This window comes from Emydura macquarii, unplaced genomic scaffold (assembly GCF_026122565.2).
Source record: "Emydura macquarii macquarii isolate MOO-44397 ecotype Brisbane River unplaced genomic scaffold, CSIRO-AGI_Emac_v2 contig_1027, whole genome shotgun sequence".
Lineage (NCBI taxonomy): Eukaryota > Metazoa > Chordata > Testudines > Chelidae > Emydura > Emydura macquarii.
This window is the reverse complement of record NW_027131164.1, coordinates 13,955,768-13,980,728: the sequence shown is the minus strand read 5'-3', so window position 1 is coordinate 13,980,728 and position 24,961 is coordinate 13,955,768. Positions and strand designations below refer to the sequence as shown.

General features: G+C 41.8%; 1 protein-coding gene across 3 annotated transcripts in view; it reads right to left on the bottom strand.

Annotated features, from left to right (window-relative positions):
• The window catches only part of MBOAT2 (membrane bound O-acyltransferase domain containing 2), a 198,662-nt gene that overhangs the window by 67,706 nt on the left and 105,995 nt on the right, over positions 1 to 24,961 (bottom strand). For all 3 annotated transcript variants that reach the window (XM_067544805.1, XM_067544808.1, XM_067544807.1), the window contains one exon: positions 1,295 to 1,390. In XM_067544805.1, coding sequence (XP_067400906.1) covers positions 1,295 to 1,390 — 96 coding nt within the window. The remainder of the gene's footprint in view (positions 1 to 1,294; positions 1,391 to 24,961) is intronic.

Here is a 24,961-nt window from a genome sequence, read left to right as displayed (position 1 = left end):
AAATGCTCATGGAAATGCTATAAATTAGTTGCTTAGGAAGAAGAGGATGCCTTTGGGAAGGTCAGGCTCCACCCACACACATAGTCATCGCACTAGATTGGACCCCAAGCTGCAAAGTTACGTTTCCTGTCCTGTTTATGATAACTTCTCTTCCTTTTTTGTTTTAAGTACAAGTTCCCAGTATACATGTTTTGAGCTATGTAAGCTTGTGAATCTGATAAAACTCAGTAAATGTTGACTTTGCAATCAATATGCTTCAAATTTCCAATAGTTAACACAGTGGAATACAGGATACAAAAGTATTCTCCAGCATTTCAAATACTACAGTGTGGAAGCTCATGGTAAGTCTTCACATTTTAATCAGAAGTTACTATAAATAATTCAAATTATGCCAAAAAATGCTGGTCATTTTTCAGATTTCACTTGTATTCCCAAACCATTACTGTATGGGCTTGATTCAAAATCCATTGACTTCAATGGGAGGTTTTTGTTGAGTTCATTGAGCTTTGGATAAGAGCTTATATGTAACGGGTGTTATTTATGCATGATGGACAAATGGCACTAGTTAGTGTAAATTATTTATTTCCTGATAGAATTTTTTTTTTTTTAATATTAATACAATGTGTGCTCCCTTTTGCTTTCTGTCCTCAAGTCCAGAAGCCTGGCAAGAAAAATAGCATAATAAATTATTATTAATAATAAAATAAAATAAAATAATAATATCCGCTACCTCTTATATAGTGTTTTTCAGCAGTAGATCTCAAAGCACTTAAAGGAAACTAGTGTCATAATCCCCATTTCAAGATGGGGAAACTGAGGCACACAGTGGGGAAATTGGTTTGCTCAAGGTCACCCAGGACACCACCAACAGAACCGGGAACAGAACTGGGAACAGAACCCAGGTCTCCTGAGTCCCAATTCAGGGCTCCACTAGGTAACACAGCCTTCAATGCTATAGATTTTTGAACCTTCACTTTTAAATCAAATTAGTATGTAAATACAGTTCAATGCTTTTTAAAACTGTGCCTTGCAAAAATAGATTTGCTGTAAAACCACTTATTGGATATTTTTGCTGCCCAAAATATTGCAGGTAGTGACAGAAACTTAGTAACTGACATTTGAGCTATTCTATCATCCAACAATTTACCTGCAAGAATATATTCTCTCAATGATCACAATTAAATTAATTTATCATTTAAATTAAGCTAACTATAAGAGTAAATACAGTATCATATCAGACAAGCTTTACTATAAGTTGTTGGGGGAAAAATTGGAGTATGTAATATTTTCTTACCCAGAAAAATCAGCAGAATATTGTCCATAATCAAAGATATAGACTCTAGTAATTTGGCACATAGTGAGGTATCCCAAAGCAAAACCAAAGCAATATCTGAAAAAGAAAAACAATTTTATTTTAATAAATTACTCCAAAAAACTCAATCAATGAAAATGTATTGCTTTAATGTTTCAAGTTACTTGCAGTTTGTGTTTGGACTAAAAACATTCAAATTTTATCTATTATGGAAGAGCTGTTAGTTAAGTAGATTAATTTTTTCATACATTTTTGGCAAGTGGTACACAATTTCAAGTTTTAAAGCACCCAAATTCTACATATAGTCCCACAATACCATAAAAAATTGCTATTCTATCATAAACATTGGTTCATTTTCCATAGGTGTGCAGAACATACCACAGAAAGCATCTATTGTGGCAATTTATTGAGTGTATGTGTATTCATTTATGTACATGCAACCTGTAATTCAAACTGCTGTTATAAAACCTGGAAGTGCTGTAACAGTGGAAAGAATCCATTCAAGAACATTTATCCTTTTCCTTGTCATATTCCTTAAAGTTTATTAACAAAAAAATTGATACACAAACATTCAGTTAATTCACATAATAAATGCCTTCTCAGTGAGACTCCTTGATTCAACCACACAAAACCTGAACACTGTAAATCCACTGCAGCTGTTCTGGCAGGGATTAGAACAGGCAATTAACTTGTGTTTCAAACATGCACTATAGTGCATTTTTTTTAAAAACTATGCATTTATCTCTCAAATTAGAATTGAGCATCAGTCGATATAAGAAGCCATATATGTATAACAAACAGCATTTTACATAAAAGTTAACACATCGTATGCAGTGGCTTTTAACAATTTATATAGAGGGGGCGCTGAAAGCCATTGAACAAAACAAATCCTGTATATGATGGATACCACTTCAGTCCAGGAGGTGCCAACACCACAACACCATTAGTTCCAGCATCCCGACTGTACATTTTATTTTTAGAATTGTACCCTGAGGAAGTTTCTCACAGATAGGTACAATTCAAAACTATTTAAAATACATAATTTTGTATAGCTCTCAAAGCACACTAGACATTTTACAGACATAAAAATGACAGTACTTGCCACCAAGAGTTTACTATGTTAAGCTTTGATCTTTCAAACACTTAATCATATATTTTATTGCCATGAGTAGTCCCATTATTTCAAATGAAACTAATCACAGGAGTAAAGTTAAGCATGCACATAAATGTTCACGAAATCAGGGCTATAGGCCCTAACACGGGTTCTGGATAGATGTAGGAGCCTAACAGAAATCAAAATAATACATAGTATAACCAGGAAATTCAAAACAAAAGGGAGAGAAGAGAAGAATTAGCTACAAGCCCCACTCCAGAGCCTGGCAGCTGCGCAACATCACCATCCAGGATCACCTAGTCAGAGCCATCCCACCACCCGTGGGAAAGGTGGCGGTGAACTCCGCCGTCCCCAGAACAGACAGTCAGCTGCCGACCAGACGTCATCACCGATGGGGAACGGAAGATCATCATGGTAGACCTCAGAGTCCCCTTCGAGAACAGGATCCCAGCCTTCCACGACACCCGAGTCTGAAAGGAGGATAAATACACTCCCCCTGGCTGACACCTTGAGAACAAATGGCTACGAGGTACATACACATGCGCTGATCATCAGAGCCCTGGAAGCATGGGACCCCTGCAATGAGTGAGTGCTGCCAGCATGCAGAATCGGTCAGCATCGGCTGATGCGGCATCTCATGATGTCTGACACCATCAGGTGGTCCACATCTACACAGAACATATCACTGGGCATAGGCAATACTAGGAGGAATGAGCCAGAGCACAATGGAAAAGCGATGCAGAAAGACTTTTGTTTTGTTTTGTATTTGCTGAAGGACTACCTATCCTGAATTTATCGTTCAATGAGGGACAATCAACACTCATCATTATACTTGCTTTCCACTAATCGACATCAGTATTTCTTTTGTATGAGTGCTGTACCCGAATGTTTGAATGCTTGTATCTCAACTGTATCACTAAACTGATAACTCTTATCTGGGATGTTGCACATTATGTACTTATTATATTCTATGACTTTTGAACCAAACCCTGTATCTTTTGGATAATCTATGCATTATTCCCAGATGTGCAGAAACTCTTTCCTTCAAAAACTCTGTATTTGCTCATTTTATAACATTAGCTTTAATACTTTTTAAATCCTTAGATAGAATTTTTAAATCCTTAAGTAGAATGTAAAGAGATTACATGTTAGGTAAGAAGGAAAAAATGGGTAAAAAGTTAGATTAAGTTTATAGAGTACATTAAGTTCACACGCTTGTCTGAAAACATTACCCACTATTGTTATAACCCCTAAGGTTACAACGTTAAAAAGAAAAGAAAAGAAAAGAAAGAAAGAAAAGACAGGTCTAGAGGGGGAAAAATTAAAGAGAAAATGTAATTTTAAAAAAGGCAATACAAATCAGGGGAAGCCTTAGTACCTGAAACACTTAAAGTGACAAGATTTCAAATTGACAGAAACCCTTTAATTAATATTATATCTATTAACCAATCATTTTAGGAACCCAAACACTTTACAATTCAAAGAAGAAATGTTGAATTATTTTTATATAAAGTTAATTTATGTTATGGTAACAAACAGGGTAAATTAAATAATTCAACATTTTTTCTTTGAATCAAAACATGTTAGCGTATCTAAGCTGATATAGAAATTGTGTATTTTATGGGTTGTTTCTATTAGTAAAGTTGGAGACAACATGATGTAGGGTAACTAAGATAAGTGGTATGAAAAGACCAATTAATTGACATAAAACAAATAGGCACGATATGACAGAAATATTTAAACCATATAGAGATTTATATAAAATTAGGCACTATCTAATATTTAAGGTTGGCTGCATATATCTGAACTTTGTGACATATGTTTAAATTAAGAGGAAGCATATATAAAAATAAACTTATTATTTGGCAGAGATCAACACCTAATAGCGTCAATAAGGGAAGACTTTCGCCTATATTCTTTCCTGGATGTTTTAAGAGAAATCACCAAAAAAGTGGAGAGGTCTTATGTAGTTTACCACCACCTATGTCTTCACTTTTTTTCTTTAAGATCAGTCCAGTGTTTATTCACTAAAACGTCTCTTGATTAGCATTTTAGACAACCCCATGAAGATTTATAAATCCATATGTAAAAATATAATTATTTAAAATTTATTTTATTTAATATTTTAATACTATTTAAAAGATATAAAAATCTAAACAGGAACTGCAGAGTATAATTAAGCTACTATATTTTTCTTCTATGAACTGTGGTTAAAAAAAGTCTAATTATCTTGCCAAGAAAACTAGCTATATACTATAGCAGTAAATCAATTATCAACTAGTCTGCTCATAGTAAGTTAGGAGTGTGCTGAAATAATCCAACTGCAAACATAGCAGTACTGCAACTTTTGTAATTCACCACGTTACCCAGAGTGGGCATAAGGCTCATTTGTTGGAAAAGGAACCATATTTTTATAGACTAGAGGTTTCAGTTGTTGAAGTTAGAAGGAAGGAATAGAACATTCATTCCCCATTTCAGAAAATTTGTTAGTGGGTTAGAGATTGTGGTAATAAACCATAAATCCAGTGTCTCTATTCAGTCCATGATTTTTAGTGTCTAACAAAGTTATGAATTTATGCTCCCAGGGTTGTCTTTTGAAGGTGTTGTGAAGATTTCCTTTTGAGGATGAGGACTGACAGATCAGACATAGTGTGATTGCTTTGTAAAAAGTGTTCACCCACAGGTGAGATGGTGCTGCTGACTTCTATCATTTCCCCATGTGAGTTCATTTGAGAGTATAGTGATTGTCTAGTTTCACCCACATAGTTTTTATTGGGACGTTTAATGCACTGGATGAGGTATACCACATGTTGTGATAGGCATATGTAGGATCCAGTTCTTGAAAGGTATGCTTTGAGGGTATTGATCACAACAGTGGAGATGTGTAAAACGGTTACTAACCTCTCCATAACTGTTGTTCTTCGAGATGTATTGCTCATGTCCATTCTACATTAGATGAGTGTACACTTCATGCACAATCACTGAACATTTTTCCCTCAGTGTATCCGTTGGGCCGGCTCTAGTGGCATCTGGTGCCATGCACTCACAGACTGGTATAAGGGTCCCGGCCAACCCCGCATCCTCTCAGTTCCTTCTTGAAGGCTAATTCTGATCAAGGGGTAGGAGGGTGAGACATGGAATGAACATGAGCAACACATTTCGAAGAACTACAGTTATGGAAATGTCAGTAACCGGTTTTTTCTTCTTCGAATGCTTAGTCGTGTGCATTTTATGTTAGGTGACTCCCAAGCCGCTTGGGCAACCGGTGCAGTCAATGAGGGGGTCCCATTACAGGCTTCCCCTTTGAAATCAGAGCCTTATCTCTTCCTGGCGCCCGAGTAGGCTTAGGAGTGGGCAGCAAGGGGACAGCCCTCAGGTCTCTCGCCACTTGAAGCGCCTGTCATTGACAGTACCGCAAGCTGGAAGGTCCCCCTTCCACTCCTCAGAGTTGGGGGTGGCTCCCTTGGAGGGCTTGGAGCCCTGAAGGGCGAGTCCTGCTCCAAGTGCCCAGCACAGTCAGCTGGACCAATGTATGCCCCTCACTTGACCCCACACCCTGGTCTTTTTTGGTACGGGGGAGCGGTCCTTGTCCAGGCGCTGCTTCTTCTGCCTCTTTCATGGTGGAGAAGAAGGGCGGTGCCATGATGTTTCCGGTGCACTCGGCACCGATGATGTGCTTGGCCCCAAGGCAGAACGTGGCGGCTCCGAGGCCAATCTCAGCACCACTTCCATGAGAAGGGCCTTCAGGCAGATCTTCCTCTCTTTTTGAGTCCTTGACCTGAAGCCCTTGCAAATCCTGCACTTATACTTTCTGCGCGATTCCCCCAAACACTTCAAACAACTGTCGTGGGGGTCGCTGAGTGGGAAGGGCTTGTTCCAAACTGTGCCGGGCTTGAAGCCCGAAAAGCGGGGCATACCCCGCTCTCAAACAGAAGTCCCTAATGGGACTAACACTTAACACTAACTGACTAACTAACTGTAGTACTTAAACAAAGAACTACCTAATTAATCTAATCTCTCATATAAGGAACAGGGGAACTGAAGTACTTGCAGTAGCAAGCAGAAGCAAGGTTCCAGCAACCGTCAGTGGCGGAAAGAAGGAATTGAGGGGGCATAGGGCCGGCAGCGCCTCATATACCATGTATGCCATGTATGCATGGCTCCAGGGGGCGCCAGAGTTGGCCCTACGAGTACTGCTAAGGGGGAAAAAAAATCCAGTAACCATGCATGGAGGCATGCACACACCTAGAATGGAATCAACATGAACAAGCACTAGAGGAGGAACTACAGGTTTTGCATCTGTTGTTCTGGCAGGGTCCTGTGCTGCTTTGAGTTGGTATGTCCTGGTCTGTGGGGAGCTTGTTTCTAATGAGGAGCTTATTACAACAATGCATAACCCACTAACAACTCCTTCTTCCATTCCTCATCAGCTGCCTTTTTTCCCTCTCCTTTCCTTTCTCCCGGTCCTGGAGGGATGTTAACAGGTCACTCCACTTTGAATGTCCCCTTGAAATAAGAGCTAATCACTATGCTAAACAATCTATTCCATCTTGTATTAGCATGCAGGGATAGGGCAAATGGAGGGAATGTGTTATACAGATTCGCACAGAGCCCCTGCCAGGTAGGAAACGTAGGGAGAATGGAAGACCCTGGAATGGGGGAGGGGGAGATAAGAGGCATGAAGGCAAAGGGGCATACACTGAGCCCTTGTCATGGGGAAAAAGGAGCTATGAAGAGCTACTAGCATGAGGATAAGGAGGTGGGTATAAGACACACAAAACTCCTGGCAGGGGGGAGACAAAGGACCATGTTATGAAGAGGAACAGGAGGAGCAGTGGAAGGCACACAGAGCCATTGTCACAGGGGGAGAATGGAGAAGACCCTAATATAAAGAAGAGGAGAATGGGCTTCCACAGTGCACACAGAACTTCTGGTGTGTGGGAGGGAGACAGGAGGACCCTGATATGGGCAATGAGAGAATGGGAGGAACAAAGAATCCCTGGCATGGGGGAGTTACAGGTTTCCATTCCCCTCTAATCTTCCGGGAAAAACTCACCATGCCCTGCTTCACCACAGAGCTGTGCACTTGCCAGGGGACGGTGAGAGTCAGGTATATTTAACAGTAATGCATCAGTGCTGTTATTGCACTCACAATAATGTTACTGTTTATTGTGCTTCTACTGATGTTGCCTTGGCAGTCAAACATCCAACACCTGCTGAACAGCTGCAGCTGATAAGAAAAAGACCTCAGAGGAGCAAAGAGAAGACGTTCAAAGAACTCCTCCACTCCTCTGAGACAGACAAGAAAGAAAAAAGTGCATGGAGATACATGGATTGCCAGGACAGAAAGGAAAACCAGGAGCTAGTGATGGCAGGTCATGAGTACATGATAAAAGCCATGGAGGAGCAGAGAGAGCTGCTAAAGTCACTAATTACACTGCAGCCAATAAAGAACTGCTAACACCCCCCTCCAGACTCCACCCATATATGCCTACCAAAATCCAGGCCCATCTTGGTACCCCCTTCACGCCACCCCTTCAGACAGTGACCAGAATGATAGCTGGACTTACACCCAATTGTGATAGCTCACACTGCCCATCACTACTTTCTCCCCTCCAGCTCCGATTTTGTGTTCGTTGTCAATTATTTGTGTTTAATAAAGACATAATGTTTGAAGAATAAGCCCTCTGTCTCTTGCATGCACTGGTTGCACCTCTTATTGATACACAGTGCAAGCTGGATAGCAATGGAAAAAGACACCTTATTGGGGCTCATTGTTAAAAGAGCCCCTCAAGGCCTCCCTGATTCAAATGGTCCCCCGTTTTGCCCCTCTAACAGCTCTGGCATCAGGCTGCTCATAGTCATCTGCAAGGCGATCCGCCTCTGTGCTCCAGCTAGGGGCAAACTTTTCACCCTTGGCTTCACATAAATTATTGAGCAGACAGTAGATGGCTAGAACTACGAGAATATTGTCCTCATTGAGGTCTAGCCTACCATAAAGGCACCTCCCACAAGCTTTTAATCTGCCAAATGCACATTCAACGGTTATTCGGCACCTGCTCAGCCTGTTATTGAAACATTGGTTGCTGCTATCAAGGCTGCTATCCAGGTTGCCTGTATAAGGCTTTATGAGCCATGGCAATAAGAGGTAGGCTGGGTTTCCCAGGATCACTATGGGCATTTAAACATCCCCTGTTGGAATCTTTTGTTCTGGAAAGAAAGTTCCTGCTTTCAGCTTTCTGTACAGGCCAATGTTCTTTAATATGTGTGAGTCATGCATGTTCCCTGACCAACCCATGTTGATGTTGGTGAAACACCCATGGTGATTCACAACCACTTGCAGCACCATAGAGAATCACCACTTTCTGCTTATGTACTCACTTGCAAGATGGTCTGGGGCCAAAATTGGGATGTGTGCCATCTATCACCCTGCCACGGTTAGGGAATCCCCTATGAAGCCATGCACTCTAGGCAATCCCCTATGAGGCAAATCCCCTGTGAGGCCATCCACTATTTCACCAACATTGCCCAGAGTCACAGTTTGTAGCAGGATGCAATTAATGGCCTTGCACACTTGCAAAAACACAACACCAACAGTGGACTTCCCCACTCCAAATTAATTAGCAACCAATCAGTAGCAGTCTGGAGTTGCCAAATTCCACATGGTGATCACCCCACACTTCTCCACTGAGAAGGCAGCTCTCATTCTGGTGTCCTTGTGCTGTGGGGCAGGGACAAGAGCCACATAGAGTTCCATGAAGGTGGCTTTCCACATTTGAAAGTTCTGCAGGCACTGCTCAGCATCCCAGTCCTGCATAATGATGCAATCCCACCGCTCACACTCATACACCCAAAAGCCACAGTTCACCGTGTACATATGCTCCATGAAGGAAAACGGTAATGCAGTGCTGTTTGTTTGCCTGGCACACAACAGGTCAGGCTCCTCGGATTCCAATTCCGATCATATTGGTAAAACACATCTAGGATTATTTCACAAAACCTTTTTGTCAATTTGACCTGGTTTTAGCAGTCAACTGAGTGCATCCAACTATATTAGTCAACCTAGTACAGGTGAAGTTCCAATCATACAGAGCAATAAAGCAAAGATAGGATTGACATGTGCAATAGTATATTAAAAAAGAAGGTAGATCAGCAGGGACATAAATGACATAAGAAGTTGTGATAGATGAGAATTAATAAAATGCCTATTTGCTAATATTTTTGTATTGATCTATCATATTAGATTTTAGTGCCTTCGAAATTTTGTATTTCCCAAAACACTGAACAGTTTAAAATTTAATAATGTTCTAATTACATAATTATCTAGTTGTTGGTAATTTCTCTAGAGAAGCAAGTTATCAAATTACACGATCCAAAGTTTTTAAATTGCATTATTACAGATTTTTTTAAAAGCATAAACTCTGGACAATCTGTAACTTCAACAACACTCTACTACACATTAGTTGATGATTTAGGCCACTAATTTTACAGGGACTAAAAAGAAACAAAGACTTCCTTTCTCACTGCTACATATATGTATTTCACTATGATATCATTTGTTAATAATTCATTTGCTAAGTTACATTGGTTGAAAAGAACATCTTTGAGTTTTTGATCTACAGACCTTCCCACAAAAAAGCTCCTATCCTTTAAAAATGACATGTTTTCTTTCATAGTTTCTGGCCACCTGAACAGAACATGTTTTTCCATTCAACTTTTCCTTTGTATTGATAAAAAGGCAAATGTCACATATCATCAAGCAGAACTACAGTAACACTGGTAACTCTTGTGCACCCTAGAGAATGCAGTTTCACCAATGCAATGAAGAGCATACATTAGGATTAAAGATGATGTGGAAAATCCTCCCGCAAACAGAAAGGAAAGAAGACCTGATATTTTTAATAAAAAATATTTTCGGTGAAATCCTGGCCCAACTGAAGTGAATAGGAGTTTTGCCACGGACTTTAACTAGACCAGAATGTCACTCACTCTTTATTATTTGTAATTTTTCTTTTATGGATCAGGGCAGTTTTGAAAATTATTTTATAATATGTTATAAAATAAAAGTCAAAATCAGAAAAACTTTTGATATTAACAAAATATAATGTTTCAATTGACCCAAACAAAAGGATTTTCAAAAATTTCTTTTTGCAGAAAATTTCCATTTTTTTTTTTTTATTTGGAATGAAAAATCTCAAAATCACAGAATTCCCAGCAAAATGAAAATTCCAGTTCCCACACAGTTCTAGATATATTAGCCTTTTCGAGTAGCCCTGTTTTATTAATGGTCCCTGTTCATATACCAGGCAGTGAAAATCAATTTGTTTTAAAATGGATGAAACACCAAACCCTGAGACAAAATATCCTGTCTGTTTAGGAGGAGGATTAGAGGAGCTGCTGCAATATTCTGAGACTTGGCCTTCTTGTTCAATGTGGTGCTATAGAGCATAGCTGTGTTTCTTTCTTCCTCACCATCTGAACAGCACTTGACAAAGAGAAAGTGAAGGAGAAGGGAAGAGGAATAATATATAAGCACAATCTTCAGCCATCATTGGGACAGGTGAAGCATTTCTGGATGCATCTTGATTTTTTCCTCCCATTTGAAAAACACCTGAATCTTGTGGCTAAGTTCTGATGTGAATAGAATCTATCACCAGTTTATCCCTCTTTCTCTCATAATGAAGAATATTGACCTGTACATATTTTACTTTGACAGTTTATGGATTGTTAGGGCTGGTCTACACGGTGTGGAAATGTGCGCAATAAGGTGTGATTTCTAAACCACCCTAAAAAGTTGTGCATTCATTAGTTCATGTAGACCCTGCTGTTTGAAACAGTACTGAGTTAAAACACACTAAGGAAACTTTAGGAGGCACCAGCAGGGTCTACACAGACCAATAAATGTGACAAGCTCCAAGTTTGTCAGGCTGTTGCTCTTGCCCTGATGGATAAAAGATGCATCTCCACCCATGAAAACAAGATTGACTTTCTTTTTCAGGAGGCAAGTTTCCACCCAAACTTCTTTCAAGTATGCCAAAGCAGAGCTGTTGCCAGTTATAACTGGAATATGCTTTGTTCTGACAAGGAAAAGTGTTTCCCTTCAAACATAACATATTACTGCACATTTGGGAAATGGATGCTGTTTTTCCTGGATCACTTCAGAGTTCAAATGAGTACACCATTCTTCCAGACTAGCACCAAAAAGTCAAGACCATTCTGCTTAGTTTTACTATAGTATAGTGTTTGGATAACGTGTGTTTGAGAATACCATCCCTGGAGGAGTTCGATGACTGATAAAGGGACCCAAACATTTAAGGGAGAGGGGCAAGGGCAAATTTGGTGGAAGGGAAAATAAATCTCTTTAATCCACCCTCATAAGGGGGAGAAAAATAAACACAAACCACATCCGTCTTAATAGAGGCAACCTGTCCTTTTGCTTTTCCCATTCCAAGAGATGCTGCAATGCACGTCCATATCTTAAAAACTATTCCATGAAGCCATTTAAATATAGTTCCTCCTTAGTGACAAACTAGTGGGTTGTGCCTAGAAATCCCTTCCACCTCTTAGGCCATGTCTACTCTACAAATTTATGTCAATCTAAGCCACAGCAGCATACGGCCACCACAGTTAGTACATCTCTTGTGCTCATATATACTTTGCTCTGTGTTGGTGGTGTGTGCACTCAGCAGGAACGCTCGTATTGAGGCATAGTGCACTGCACCATGGGTAGGTATCCCACTGTGCAACTCGCCACTAGCCAGCGCAGTGTCCTTTGGGAAGTTTTTGCAATGCCTGATGGGACCAAAATGAGTTATGCAGGTGTGACTGGAAGTATGGGGTCAACTTCCCATAATGCAGTGTTTTCCACTCCATAATTTTATCAGCATTCCATAATTTTTATGCCTTCTTTTCAAAATCCCACAAACCCACATGTCCTTCCTCACTGTTCACCATCTTTGAGAGAAGCATGGAGCCTGCACTGCTCTGCATTACTGTCATGAGTGTTGCAAGCACAGGGTGCATGATCCTGCAGTATTAGCAGTCCTGCAAGAGGAGCCGCGGAGAACATGATGGTTCCTTGGTGGCCAGACTGTTGTGGGACATAGAAAGAAACAATTCAGTTTTTGGTAGCATTCACAAAGCAGCTGGAGATGGTGGAGCGCTGGTTCTGGGCTTGAGCAACAAGCACTGACTGATGGGATTGCACTATAATACAGGTTTGGGATGACAAACAGTGGCTGCAGAATTTTCAGATGCGCAAGGCCACATTCTTGGATTTGTGTGCCGAACTTGCCCCAGCCCTCCAGTGCAGGAACACCAGAATGAGAGCTTCAATGACAGTGGAGAAGTGAATGGCAATTGCACTGTGGAAACTTTGCAACACCAGATTGATTCCCAACTGACCATAGCAATTTAGAGTCAGGAAATCCACACCAGGGGCCATTGTTATCCAAGTGTGCAGAGCAATTAATCATCTCCAGCTTCGCAGGACTGTGACTCTTGGCAATATGCAAGATACAGTGAATGGATTTGCAGCAACGGTATTCCCGAACTGCAGGGGGGCGATATACAGCACACATATTCCTATTTTGGCACAAGACCACCTTATCATAGAGTACCAAAGTGGTCAGCATGGGGCATTGTGTGGCAGGTACCGGAGGCCAGTAATGGTTGATGTAACTAAGACAGTGTCTACGCTCACACTGCACCAACCTAACTACATCGACCGTGACTACGCCACTTGGGGAGGTGGTGTTATTAAGTCAGTATAGCGGGGCACTTATGTCAGCAAGAGCCAAATTTAAAGTGCACAACTAGGTTGATGTAAGCTGCCTTATGTTGACCTAACTTTATAATATAGACCAGCGGTTCTCAACCTTTTTTTCCTTTTTTACCACTTGACCTGACTGTACCTGACCAGAGTACCACTCGGAGGAAAAAAGGGGGGGGGAAAGGGGGGAACATGTGGCGGCGGCGGCGGGGAGGGACTTGCAGCGGGGTTTCGCGGCGGGGAGGGACTTGTGGTGGGTTACATGGGAGAAACAATGCCCTCCGCCGAAACCTTTCTGCCGTTTGCCCCTTTTCGGCAGCAGAGTTTCACAGGGGAGGGTGGGAGGGCGCTTCCGGCGGCGGATTCGGCGGCGTGGTATGGCTCGCGTACCACCCAGCCTTCTCGTAAGTACCACCGGTGGTACGCGTACCACCGGTTGAGAACCGCTGATATAGACCAAGGTCTTATTCTGCTTCATTCTCCTCTCTCACTTCCTTTCCCTGTGTCTCTCAGTCCCCCACCCCCTCCTATGCTAGATACTGTAGTAACACAATAAGTAGTAAGAACTGGGCAGGGACTGAGTCTGAGAGCTTACATTGAGAGAAGTCTAGAGACATAAAAATGGTAAGGAAGAATGATACAATCAAATTACACACAAATTTCACAAAAGTTCGCTTTATTAACAAAAAAAAAAAAGTAATTATGAACAACTTGTGGGATTCTTGCTTTTCCCACCGCTCTTCATGTGTTGCTCACCTTCTTTGATTGTACATTCTTCAGGGGCAGGGACCATATCTACTTCTAGGTAGAGCACCTAGCAAAACGGGGCTCCAAAACCAACCAGGGCACTACCAAGGTATAATAAACATTGCAAATAAGTAACTTACTTTTTGTAGTGGCAGGAAAACTATATATCATTCTGCTTGAAGAATGGTGGGAATAGTGCTACAGAATTTGAATTTGAAAGTGGATTTCACATCTATGCATTAAGATTCCTTTCTTCAGTTATATAAAGGCAACAGCATGAATCTTAATTTCTCTTCACTTGTATTAAGTAATTCTACATCAAAAGGCAGCCTCTACAATGGTGTAATGTGAAACTGCTTCGATTTTTTAGAAAATGTGGCAGAATAGCCTCAGCATAATTTGCTCATGCCAGTACCCCTGATGCTGCAACTTTCAATGCCCAAAATGCTGCTGCCTCTTCTACAATGTGTGCCAATGTAGAAATTAGAAAACACATTCTTGCCTCCAAGGGCGGAACTGAATACATAGTAATATGCATATATATGAATTAATTCGGTTTATCATAACTAGATTTCATGGTTCAGATGATTAAAAAAAGATATTTGAGAAATGTTGTGAGTACTTTGTTTGCAACATACCATTTGTCTTCACTATACTTAAAGGAGAAAAAACCCTAAGTGCTCAAGACAATCAGTGAGGCCAATAATTTGTCATTACTCAGCCCAAACTGTAATGACACAGTCATCAAGCATAAATCAGTACATATTCCAATAAATAAAATATTTACAATTTTGACTGATGTTTTGTTTCCAAGCCATAAGTCAATTAGCACCAACCAATGCTGGCTGCACTTCTGGAAGTCACCTTTTAAAATGCCATGTATTCTACCAATGATACATTATTGAGATGCAGCAACTGTAGCCATTGGAGGAGGGAACAGGAAATCTAGAGAGCAAAGTGAATCAGTAGCAGAGTCAAGAAAAGAACTTGTGATCTGAGGCAAATAACCCTCTTTGTGCTTCTATTGATCACTGTGTGAAGTGAGGATAATATTAATCTTTGTAAGTCATGTGGCAATCTGAGGTGTACTATTAATGTTTACAGTATTTTATGTCAATTATAATGGCTACTGAATAAGGTCCCAACACACTAAGATCCTTTTGGTTTTCTCAGAAAAGCTGTTTGAACTGACAAATTATAAAAGAGATGACTTTTTGGAGTCAAATATGCCGAAGAACCAACATCAGATGTCCCAGATAAAAGTGAGCTGTAGAAGGGTTTTTCAAAGATTCAGAATAGCAATAGTAAGAGCTTATTAATTAAAAAGTTACCATAAGTAAATTTAACCCTTATCACTGTGATCACTTGAAGTATATATAGATAATAAGCAGCCATGGCTATATTAGCATAAAAGTTGATCTCAGAATTTAAAAAAAAAAAATAATTGCAGTATTTCAGTGTATTAGCAGTAGTTAAATTACCCTAGACACAGACAGACACACACACACACACACACACACACACACACACAAACACACACACACACACACACACACATTCATTTTACAGCATGCAGCATTTCTGAGGCAGAATTCTCTGATGACTTCAGAGACTGCCTTCAAAGGGCGGATGTTTTCAATTGTTCCAACAGAGGTGAAGTATCATAATGGAGATCCAGAACCTGCTTTGTATTTCACAAAAATCTGCTCTTAGACTGGTGTGTGAAATAAGCCTAGAATTTAAAAGTGTTTTGCTTACCCATATTTCTACCTACAATATCTGCCTACCTACCCCAGCACCATAATAGCCAAGTGCATTATCCTCCCTTTTCTTTACTCACGTGACATTTAAGCGGCACACTCAGAAAAACGTAGTAGTCAAATAGTTACCCAGGAACAGTCTCCAATGCAAACTAGCAGAGGGTTGAGGAATATTACAGGGTTGGAAAGCAAGGCAGATATATTTGCCTCTCCTTTTAGGATCTTGGTATATTGGTCAATGAAAAAAACAGAAAATACTTATTTTGCAGGAATTTAAAAACCTAATACAAAATACATTATGAACACCCTACTTTACCTACAAATATGGCACCAGGCTTGCATAAATACAGCATTTTTTAAAAAAATGTATCAAAGCTCTATCACCCATACTGGCTTGGTAAATCTGGTATAGGGGTTAATATCAAAATGATGTAAGAGTAAAGATAAAATTAATTTTTAAAAGTAATTTTGGCCCAACATGTCATAAGATCTTATATAAATACTGTGGAATACATTCTCTGATAGCAAAACTCCACTAAAATCAAGCAGAACATTAAAAAGCCAAAACCTTTTTAGCAAGTACCATCCTGTAGGACTAAAGTCAACATGAGCTGATACTTTTCTTTCACCTGCTCCTCACTGTGCTCTGGCCACAAACCCACATTCACACCCAGTCACATTCCATTATCACAGCTGTTGCCTTTTTCTGACTGAGGCCGAGAGTCTCTCTCTGTTGCTTGACTAAGAATCTCAGCAGACTCCACTCCTGAATTCTGGAACTACCCACACCCTTCCCTCTACACAGATACACAGCAGCCCTTTTGAGAGAGAGGGAGAGTACTGCTGCAGTGTTGGGAAGGAAGGGAAAGGTTTACCACAAGCCAGGGATAAAGTCAGCTGGAATTCATAGGAGAGACATTTTTTTGCATGTGTGAAGGAGGGCAGCAGCTGTGAAATGTATGGAATTTGGCCTGCTGAGTTTGAGTGGGTTTGTATGGCCAGAAGAGTGCAGTGAGGGAAGTGAAGAGATTAAAAGACAGACCACATACTGCAAAATGGAAGTTGCAAGATGGAAAGTCAGAGCTTACAGTAACAGAAAGTCTGAAACATCCACATGCACCACTTAGTTAATTTGTTATTTATGAATGTTAAATGATGTAGTCTTTTAATACATACCTCTCTGTACAGTTTGTGTTAACGCAGTTGCCTTTTCCTTTAAATAGCATATTTGCAGAGAAAAAATATTCTCTGTTTTAGGGAGATATCTGCATCACATGAATATCAATCTATGCTAGACAAGTATGGAGTCACATTTAGTTACAGGAAGAGAGTGGTCTCACCCTCTTGGCCAGGGTACTCTCCATCCTGCAAGCTGGTCTTATTTGACACTACCAGTCCCTGACAAAACAAGTTACATTTTAAGGAGGCCCTCTTTCCACATCATAACATTTTTTTCTGAGACAGAAGAAAAACCATCAAATGGCTAGAGTGGCCAGGTTTGAAAGATTCCACACTGGAATCAGAGTGGAATAGCTCAATGGTGAGCCTCTGGTAAAACAGTGATTTGTGGTCAGTAGTAGCCCTACTAATTTTCAGAGGAAGAATAAGAAAAGTCTGTGGAGGCACTAGTATGCAGAGCCAACCCTTCATGCCGTACACACGAGAACTAAAATAAGGAAAGAACACCAACTTTTTTCATTCCTACAGTTAATGTAACAAGCCCTTATCAATTTGCCCATCAAGATTAACACATCAATCAAAATCATGGGGCTTACAGGGTTTGCTTATATTGCAAAAAACCCTCCCACCGTAATGAGTCTCAGAGCCCAGGTCTACAAACTCTGATTCGTGCTACAGCACTGAAAATAGCCATGTAGATAGATGTACCCATGTGGTCTGGAGCTTGGGCTCTGAAACTCCTTTCCCCACCCCAGACTTCAGAGACTAAGTTCCCCTGAGCAGGAACATCTACATGGCTATTTTTAGTGCTGTAGTGCAAGCCCTGAGTGCCTGAGTCTGTATACTTGGGCTCTGCATGGTTGCTTTGTGTGATTTTGGTTTTGGGGTTTTTGCAATGTAGTCACATCCAAAGTCATGCAAGCATCAGACAGTAAACACAATTGCACACTGTTGCAGGGTCGATTGAAGAAAGATTGAGCCGGGTGGAGTGATAAGGAGCGTTTATTCGGTTACAGCCTCTAGACCACTTATTTCCCTTCGCCTCGTGACCAACGAAGTGAGCCCCGAGTTAACTACTCTACAACTTTTATCTAAAATAATATGTAAATACACACACTTCTACAACACCCCATAAAACCCCTATTTGGCGATATAAATGGTTATAAAATGAATATTAATGGCTATAAGAGGCATATAATTATACTTGCCCCTGTTTCTTATTTACCACTTAACCTGCGTGGCATATGCATTTTCGCCATGAATTTGGCTATCTTGACAGCAGGAATGACCATAAATCTCCTTAACAAACCAACTTCAAGGGAAGAACAAGGGGGAGATATCCCAAGCTTTCTCTAACGGGCATGCTGTCTGAGAAAGGAGAGATAACACACTTCTTACCACCTTCTTTGTCCAGATGGTGAGGGGAGGAATAGAAGGGGGGGGGCATGGCCTGCCCGTTACCAAGGTACCTATAGGTCAGGTCATTTTGCCCTGCTATAGTGTTTACTTCCCCCCCTCCCTAACTCCAAGGCTAGGAAGCTGCTGGGTGATCAGCGCATGATTATTGCTTGTGTAGCACATGGCCTTTTTAGTCCAAGTCAGGGGTCCCACGGAGGACAATTCCTGCCCAAAGCCTGGGCCCAATTCCCAGCCTCCCAGGAACGTGACCCAGCACTAACCTCCTTTGTCCCCGCACCCACACACGTGTAGTGATTCAAAGCTACATTTAACTTCTCTAGAAACTCATCAATACATATAAATATTCACTGAACAGTTAACTCGGGTTTGAACCCAGGTATTGCCCCTAATCCTCCTCCCTTTGGCTAACTGGCTCGTTAGGGGCTGTAAGGTTAAACCCAGTGCTTCTTTCACATGGGCTGGTAAACAGCCCCACTTTGCTGAAGACTAAACCACTGAGTGCTGTAGACTAAATCTGCAAAGTGCTGTAAAGACTGTAGACTAAATCACTGAGTGCTGATCGTCCTCCAATAATTTCCCATAGTCTGTCCTTGTGGTACACAGGGAAACAAGTTCTTCCACAATTTACTGGGAAAGAAATGCAGGACAAAGAACAATGGGATATGCCCCCAGGAGTCATAACAACAAAGTCATGTGGAGTGCAGCATCAGTGAGGAGCAGTGCTTAAACTAAAGCATCTGCATGTGGGGCAGGGAGCAGTAGGGATGGGGTGAGGTGGAAGGACAGAAACAGCACCACAGCGATGGGCCCCAGAATTCTCTACACCTCCAGAGAGACCTTCCCAACCCCAACGACTGTCACTGCATCCCCCAAATCAAGTCCCACAGCCCCACTGTTACTTCACCTCCAGCCTGAGGGATCCGCAGTCCCACTGAATACCACACGCCCTCAGCCCCATACTCTCAGAGAGACACCACTGATCCCAGAAATCCTGAACTCCAGAGAGACTTTCACCCAACCCCACTGAATCTCTACTGCACTCTTCAACCCAAATCCCAGAGACATCCCCTCAAACCTACTGAATCTCACTACATCTCAGCCCCATATTCCTAGAGCAACCCCAACTCCACTGAAATTCACTATACCCGCAAACATTTTCATCCCCCAAACTCAGAGGATGTATTTTGTTTGAATAACATAAGGCCTGTTGCTTCATTTAAAAATAATAGTAAATAAGTATCAATGGCTTCATGAGCTAAAAATTGCATGTGATTATGAAATATATGTATAAAAATTATGAATTGTCTGTATTAAGTGCATGAAATTTTACTTTGGCTGGGGATATAGATTCCTTCCCCCCCCCCCCCTTTTTTTTTTTTTTTTCCAGATCACTAGGCATCGCCAGTGAGGGCAAAGGAACTAAGGTAGGGTAGGGAACTAGACTTTGTGGTGTGGTTGCTCACAATCACATGCTAATCACCAAAGTTAACTCTATAGTGAAGCCATGCCCCATAATGACAACACTGTCCCTTTCCACTGAAGCAGCAACTGAAACAATTTTAAAAACAATTCACCCAACATAATGCCTACTATCAGAAAATCTTAAGTAGATGTAACTGCAATACCTTCCTTATGGAAGAGGCTGCTTTTCCATATATGAAGAAAATCAGTTTCAGTTCAACAAAGTGAAGCTCCTCTCTCCCCAGCCACACCTTTACTCTTCCCTCTCTCCTTCTATCATTCACTCCTGAAATCCACATACATTATGTCCCACATGGATTCTCTTTTCACATCTCATCTTGTCAGTAGGCACACATCAACCCCACCTCCCCCAATCACTTACTTTCAAACTTGCTTTTGACTCTCCAAGTCTCTTCTTTCTTCGCACTGCCCCCAAGTTTCCTATAACTCTGCTATCACAAACTCCTCCTCCCCACACCTCCAATTCACTCTCCCCTAAATCAAATCAATTAAATTCTCCCACATCAAGAAACTGAGTTGACTCCCATCCCATGAAGTTCTCATTCTCATTCATTAAAGTAATTCACATATTCACTTAGTGCTTGGAATGTTCTCTTGGCAAACAATTTTAAAATCAACGTTTAGATTTTGCTGATTAACCTCATCAGTCACTTAACTGCTCTAGTGGCACAATAAGCCAAATAGTCTGTAATGTTTTAGGACCAGCTATGCTACTGGTTGTGGATGCACGGTGACAAGGGGAAATTTATCTTTACTCCTGTGATCAAATCAACCCTTAAGCTTCTCTGTTAAACAGATTAGAGCTCCTGAGGTCTTTCTATAAGGCATGTTTTCCAATAAATTATATATTTTAGACATAAAAGAGCAATATTTAGAGTATGGAATCAAGGATGGCTATGCAAACTTCCTTTATGACTCAACGCACCTATACTTCAGAAAATGTAAAACTGAGACTTTGACCAACTGCGGTCATTAAAGATCCTATTGTATGATTGGAAATAGGATGGATGTTAATCCCAGTGTCCTGGCCAAATTCCAGTTCAAATAACTAAATCCTTTATTCCTAAATCCCCACTGTAGCTCCAACTAGACAAAATATTTTTTTTTGCTGTCCTAAAATTATGTAGTGTGTTGTGTGCTTTCCAATCAGTTGCTTTATTTGATGTATGGTGTATGTAGTCTCCATGAACAGTGTTATGTTTTTCTTTTCTTTTTTGGAGGGAGGGTTAAAAGACATTATATAAAGGATTATGCCATTTTATATCATGCTACCAGTGAACCTGGGTATTACATCTTTCACCACTTCAGCCAATATTTTTACTACAGGGATCAGGATAGAGCAGAAGGATGGTTACACAGTGCTACCTAGGACTTGAGAGACCTGGGTTCAACTCCCTGTTCCCCCCAGACTTCTTGTGTGATCTTGAGCCTTTCTCTGGGTATGTCTACACTGCCTGTGACTTGGGGTTCGATGCAGCGGGATCGATTAAGCGGGTCGAGTGGATCCCGGAAGTGCTCTCCGGTCGATGCAATTAAACCACCTCCCCGAAAGAAGTAAGGTTGCATTGACTGGAAGGCGTCTCTGGTCAATGCAGCACAGTTAAAACACCGCAGTATGACAGCATAAGTAAGTCAATGGGAGATATGCAATCTATGCCGTCGACTATCTGCAGCAGTGTAGACCAGGCCTCTGGTCAATGGGAGATATGCAATCTATGCCGTTGACTATCTGCAGCAGTGTAGACCAGGCCTCTGCTTCAGGTCCTCATCTATAAAATGGGGATAGTAATACTTATCTGGCTCACAGAGGTGTTGTGACGATAACTACATTAGAGATCATGAGGCACTCAGATACCACAGTAATGGGGCAGCGGGGCTGCATAAGTACTTAACACAGACAGGCAGAAACTCCTCTACAATCCAAAAAGAACAGTATTTACAGGAAGGAGGTATAAATAAGGAAGAAGTAAATAAGTAATGTTCAGTTTCACTGAAATAGGATCAAAATTAGTTCTCTCTTTGATTTGGGTAGAATTCCCCAACGGTGACTACCAACCAGCAACAACTGTAGCGTGCATCCAGAATCTCCTACACTGCGCTTGCCAGCAATTTCAAGACTCTGAAAAGTCACATACTTTACAATAGTCAAGACTCGAAATAATCTGGAACCCTAACAAAAAGTCAAAGCCATCTCTGATTATTCATGACAGTGGTGCCCTACAGTATTATTGCAGGTAAGCCTCCCTCAATGTTTATATTAACAACTAAGTTTGAGGAGAAGTTTAAGTTAAACTTGTCTGCCACATTTTACATACCTTTTCTTTAAAAAAAAAAATTAAATAAAGTCAACTTTATCTTATTCACTAGCTGCATCAAGAATAATTGTGGGGTTTTTTTTATTTCTTTATATATTAATACGGTGAATTTAGTGCTCATATTGGTAATTTAAATGCTCAACCCACAGAACAAATTATGTCAGTATGCATCAGACGTATCCTGGAGTAAACACATCTAAAGGAGAGAAAAATTTCATTGTTCATACCATTCACTCTTTGGCCTCACTGCTGAGATTTCTGAGATGTGAATTCATGCCCATGAGGATCTGCCCTGAGGCTACCAACCCACTGCAAACAAGCCACTAAACCACTATCCAGTGGTAAAAGACGGTTACTTACCTTGTAACTGTTGTTCTTTGAGATGTGTTGCTCATGTCCATTCTCTTCTAGGTGTGTGCATGCCTCTGTGCACAGTTACCAGAATTTTTTTCCCCTTAGCAGTACCTGTAAGGCCAGCTCTGGCACCCCCTGGGGTCCCGTACACATGCCGCAGTATAACGCGCGCCGCTGGCCCTATGCCCCCTCAGTTCCTTCTTGCCGTCAACTCCGACAGCAGGGTGGGGGGACAGGTAATGGAATGGACATGAGCAACATCTCAAAGAACAACAGTTACAAGGTAAGTTACCTTGTTTTCTTCTTCGAGTGCTTCCTCATGTCGATTCCATTCTAGGTGACTCACAAGCAGTACCTTGGAGGTTGACCCAGAATTCACTGATGAGCTGCCTGTAGCACCACTCTGCCAAAGCCAGCATCATACCATGCCTGTTAGATGATGGCATAGTGGAACATAAAGGTGTGCACCAATGACCAAGTAGCAGCCCTACAGATGTCCTGTACAGGTACCTGCACCAGAAAGGCCACTGAGGAAGCTTCCGTTCTGGTGGAGTGGGCTGTGATGACACCCCGTAGAGGCACCTCCACCTGCTCGTAACCAAACTTGATGCAGGAAAGTATCCAAGAGGAAATCTGTTGAGAAGAGGCAGGTAAGCCTTTCATCCTATCCACCATCGCAATAAAAAGTTGTGGAGCAATTTAGTGCGTTCAATGTAGAATGCTAATGCCCACCTAACGTCAAGCGTGTGCCACCTCCATTCTTCCTCTGAGTCATGCGGCTTGGGAAAAAACACTGTAAGAAAAATATCCTGGTACAATGAAATTGAGACACTATTTTGGGTAAGAAAGCGGGATGAAGTCGCAACTGGATTTTGTCCTTATAGAATGTCGTGTACAGCAGCTCTGAGGTAAATGCCCTAATCTCAGCGACTCTTCTTGCTGAGGTAATTGCTACTAGAAAGGATACCTTCCAGGAGAGCAACAGCAACTGACAGGTAGTCAAAGGCTCAGAGGGGGAACCCATGAGCTTAGACAGAAAAGGTTTTGATCCCAAGGGTGCACCGGGTCTCAAACCTGAGGGTAGAGCCTCTCTATTCCTTTCAGGAACCTGACCATCAAAGAATGGGAAAAAAAATGATTTCCCATCTGTTGGAGTGTGAAAGGCTGAGATTGCCACCAGTGAACCCTCAATGAGGCAACAGCTAGGCCTTGAAGCTTAAGGTGCAATAAATAATCTAGAATAGCCTGAATTGATAACCGTTCGGGTGGAATTTCTTGGAATTCCTCTTCAGCAGAGGAACCCTATTCACTTGGTCACGTATGAAGCATGAGTGGAAGGCTTCCTTCTGCCCATCAGAATCTGCTGAACCTGCGACGAACATGCCCGTTCCTCTAGGTTCAGCCATGTAGTCTCCACGCCATCAGATGCAGAGATTCTAAATCTGGGTGCCAAAGCTGATCCCAGTCCTGGGAGAGGAGATCATACCATCAGGGCAACTCTAGCGGGGACGGGGAGGGGGGAGGGCAACTGACAGTTCCAGCAGCATACTGAACCAATGCTGGCGAGGCCATACTGGCATGATCAAGATAACATCTGCTCTGTCTCTCTTGATCTTCATCAGGACTCTGTAGCAGTGGAATGGGCGACAAAACATACACCAAAATCCCTATCCACTGTAAGAGAAAGGCGTCGGACAGTGATCCCTCTTCGAGCCCATGAAGTGAAAAGAACTGGTGACATTTCTTGTTCTGTCTGGACACAAAAAGGTCGATTTGGGGAAAACCCCACCTCTGGAAGAGCATACCGGCCACCCTCGGGTGGAGAGACCATTTGTGGCGGGGTAAGAATAACATGCTAAGGCGGTCTGCTACGTCATTCTTGATGCCTGGGAAGTGCAAAGCTATGCGGTGAAAATTGTGGCTCACTAGAAGGTTCCAAAGACACACTACCTCCCTGCAAAGGGCCAGTGAGCGAACCCCCCTTGCCTCTTGATATAGTACATTGCACTGGTGTTGTCTGTCAGAACCCGCACTACCTTGCCCGAGATGAAGGGAGGAACACCCACTGCAAGCCAGGCATATCGCCCATAGCTCCCTTATGTTTATGTGCATCTCTCGCTCCTCCCACGATCAAACCCCTTGAGTACAGTGGTTGGAGTGGATATAGGCCACCCACCCCAAATCTGAAGTGTCCAACACCAACGTGATCAAGGGGGCTAGTTCCTCGAACGGCATCCCCTGCAGTACTGAGCAAGGGTCTTGTCACCATCCCAATGAGGACAGTACGTGGGGGGGGGACCGTGACCAACCAGTCCAAGGAGTGTCCATTCAGGACATATGCCAAAGGCCAACCATGACTGGAACGGCCTGAGCCCTAGATGTGCAAGCTTTACTACGTATGTACAAGCCGCCACATGGCCCAGCAGCTGCAGACAAGATCTGGCTGTTGTGAGGGGGTACTTGCAAAGGTGAGAATAATGCCTGACATTGATTTGAAGCGAGGCTGTG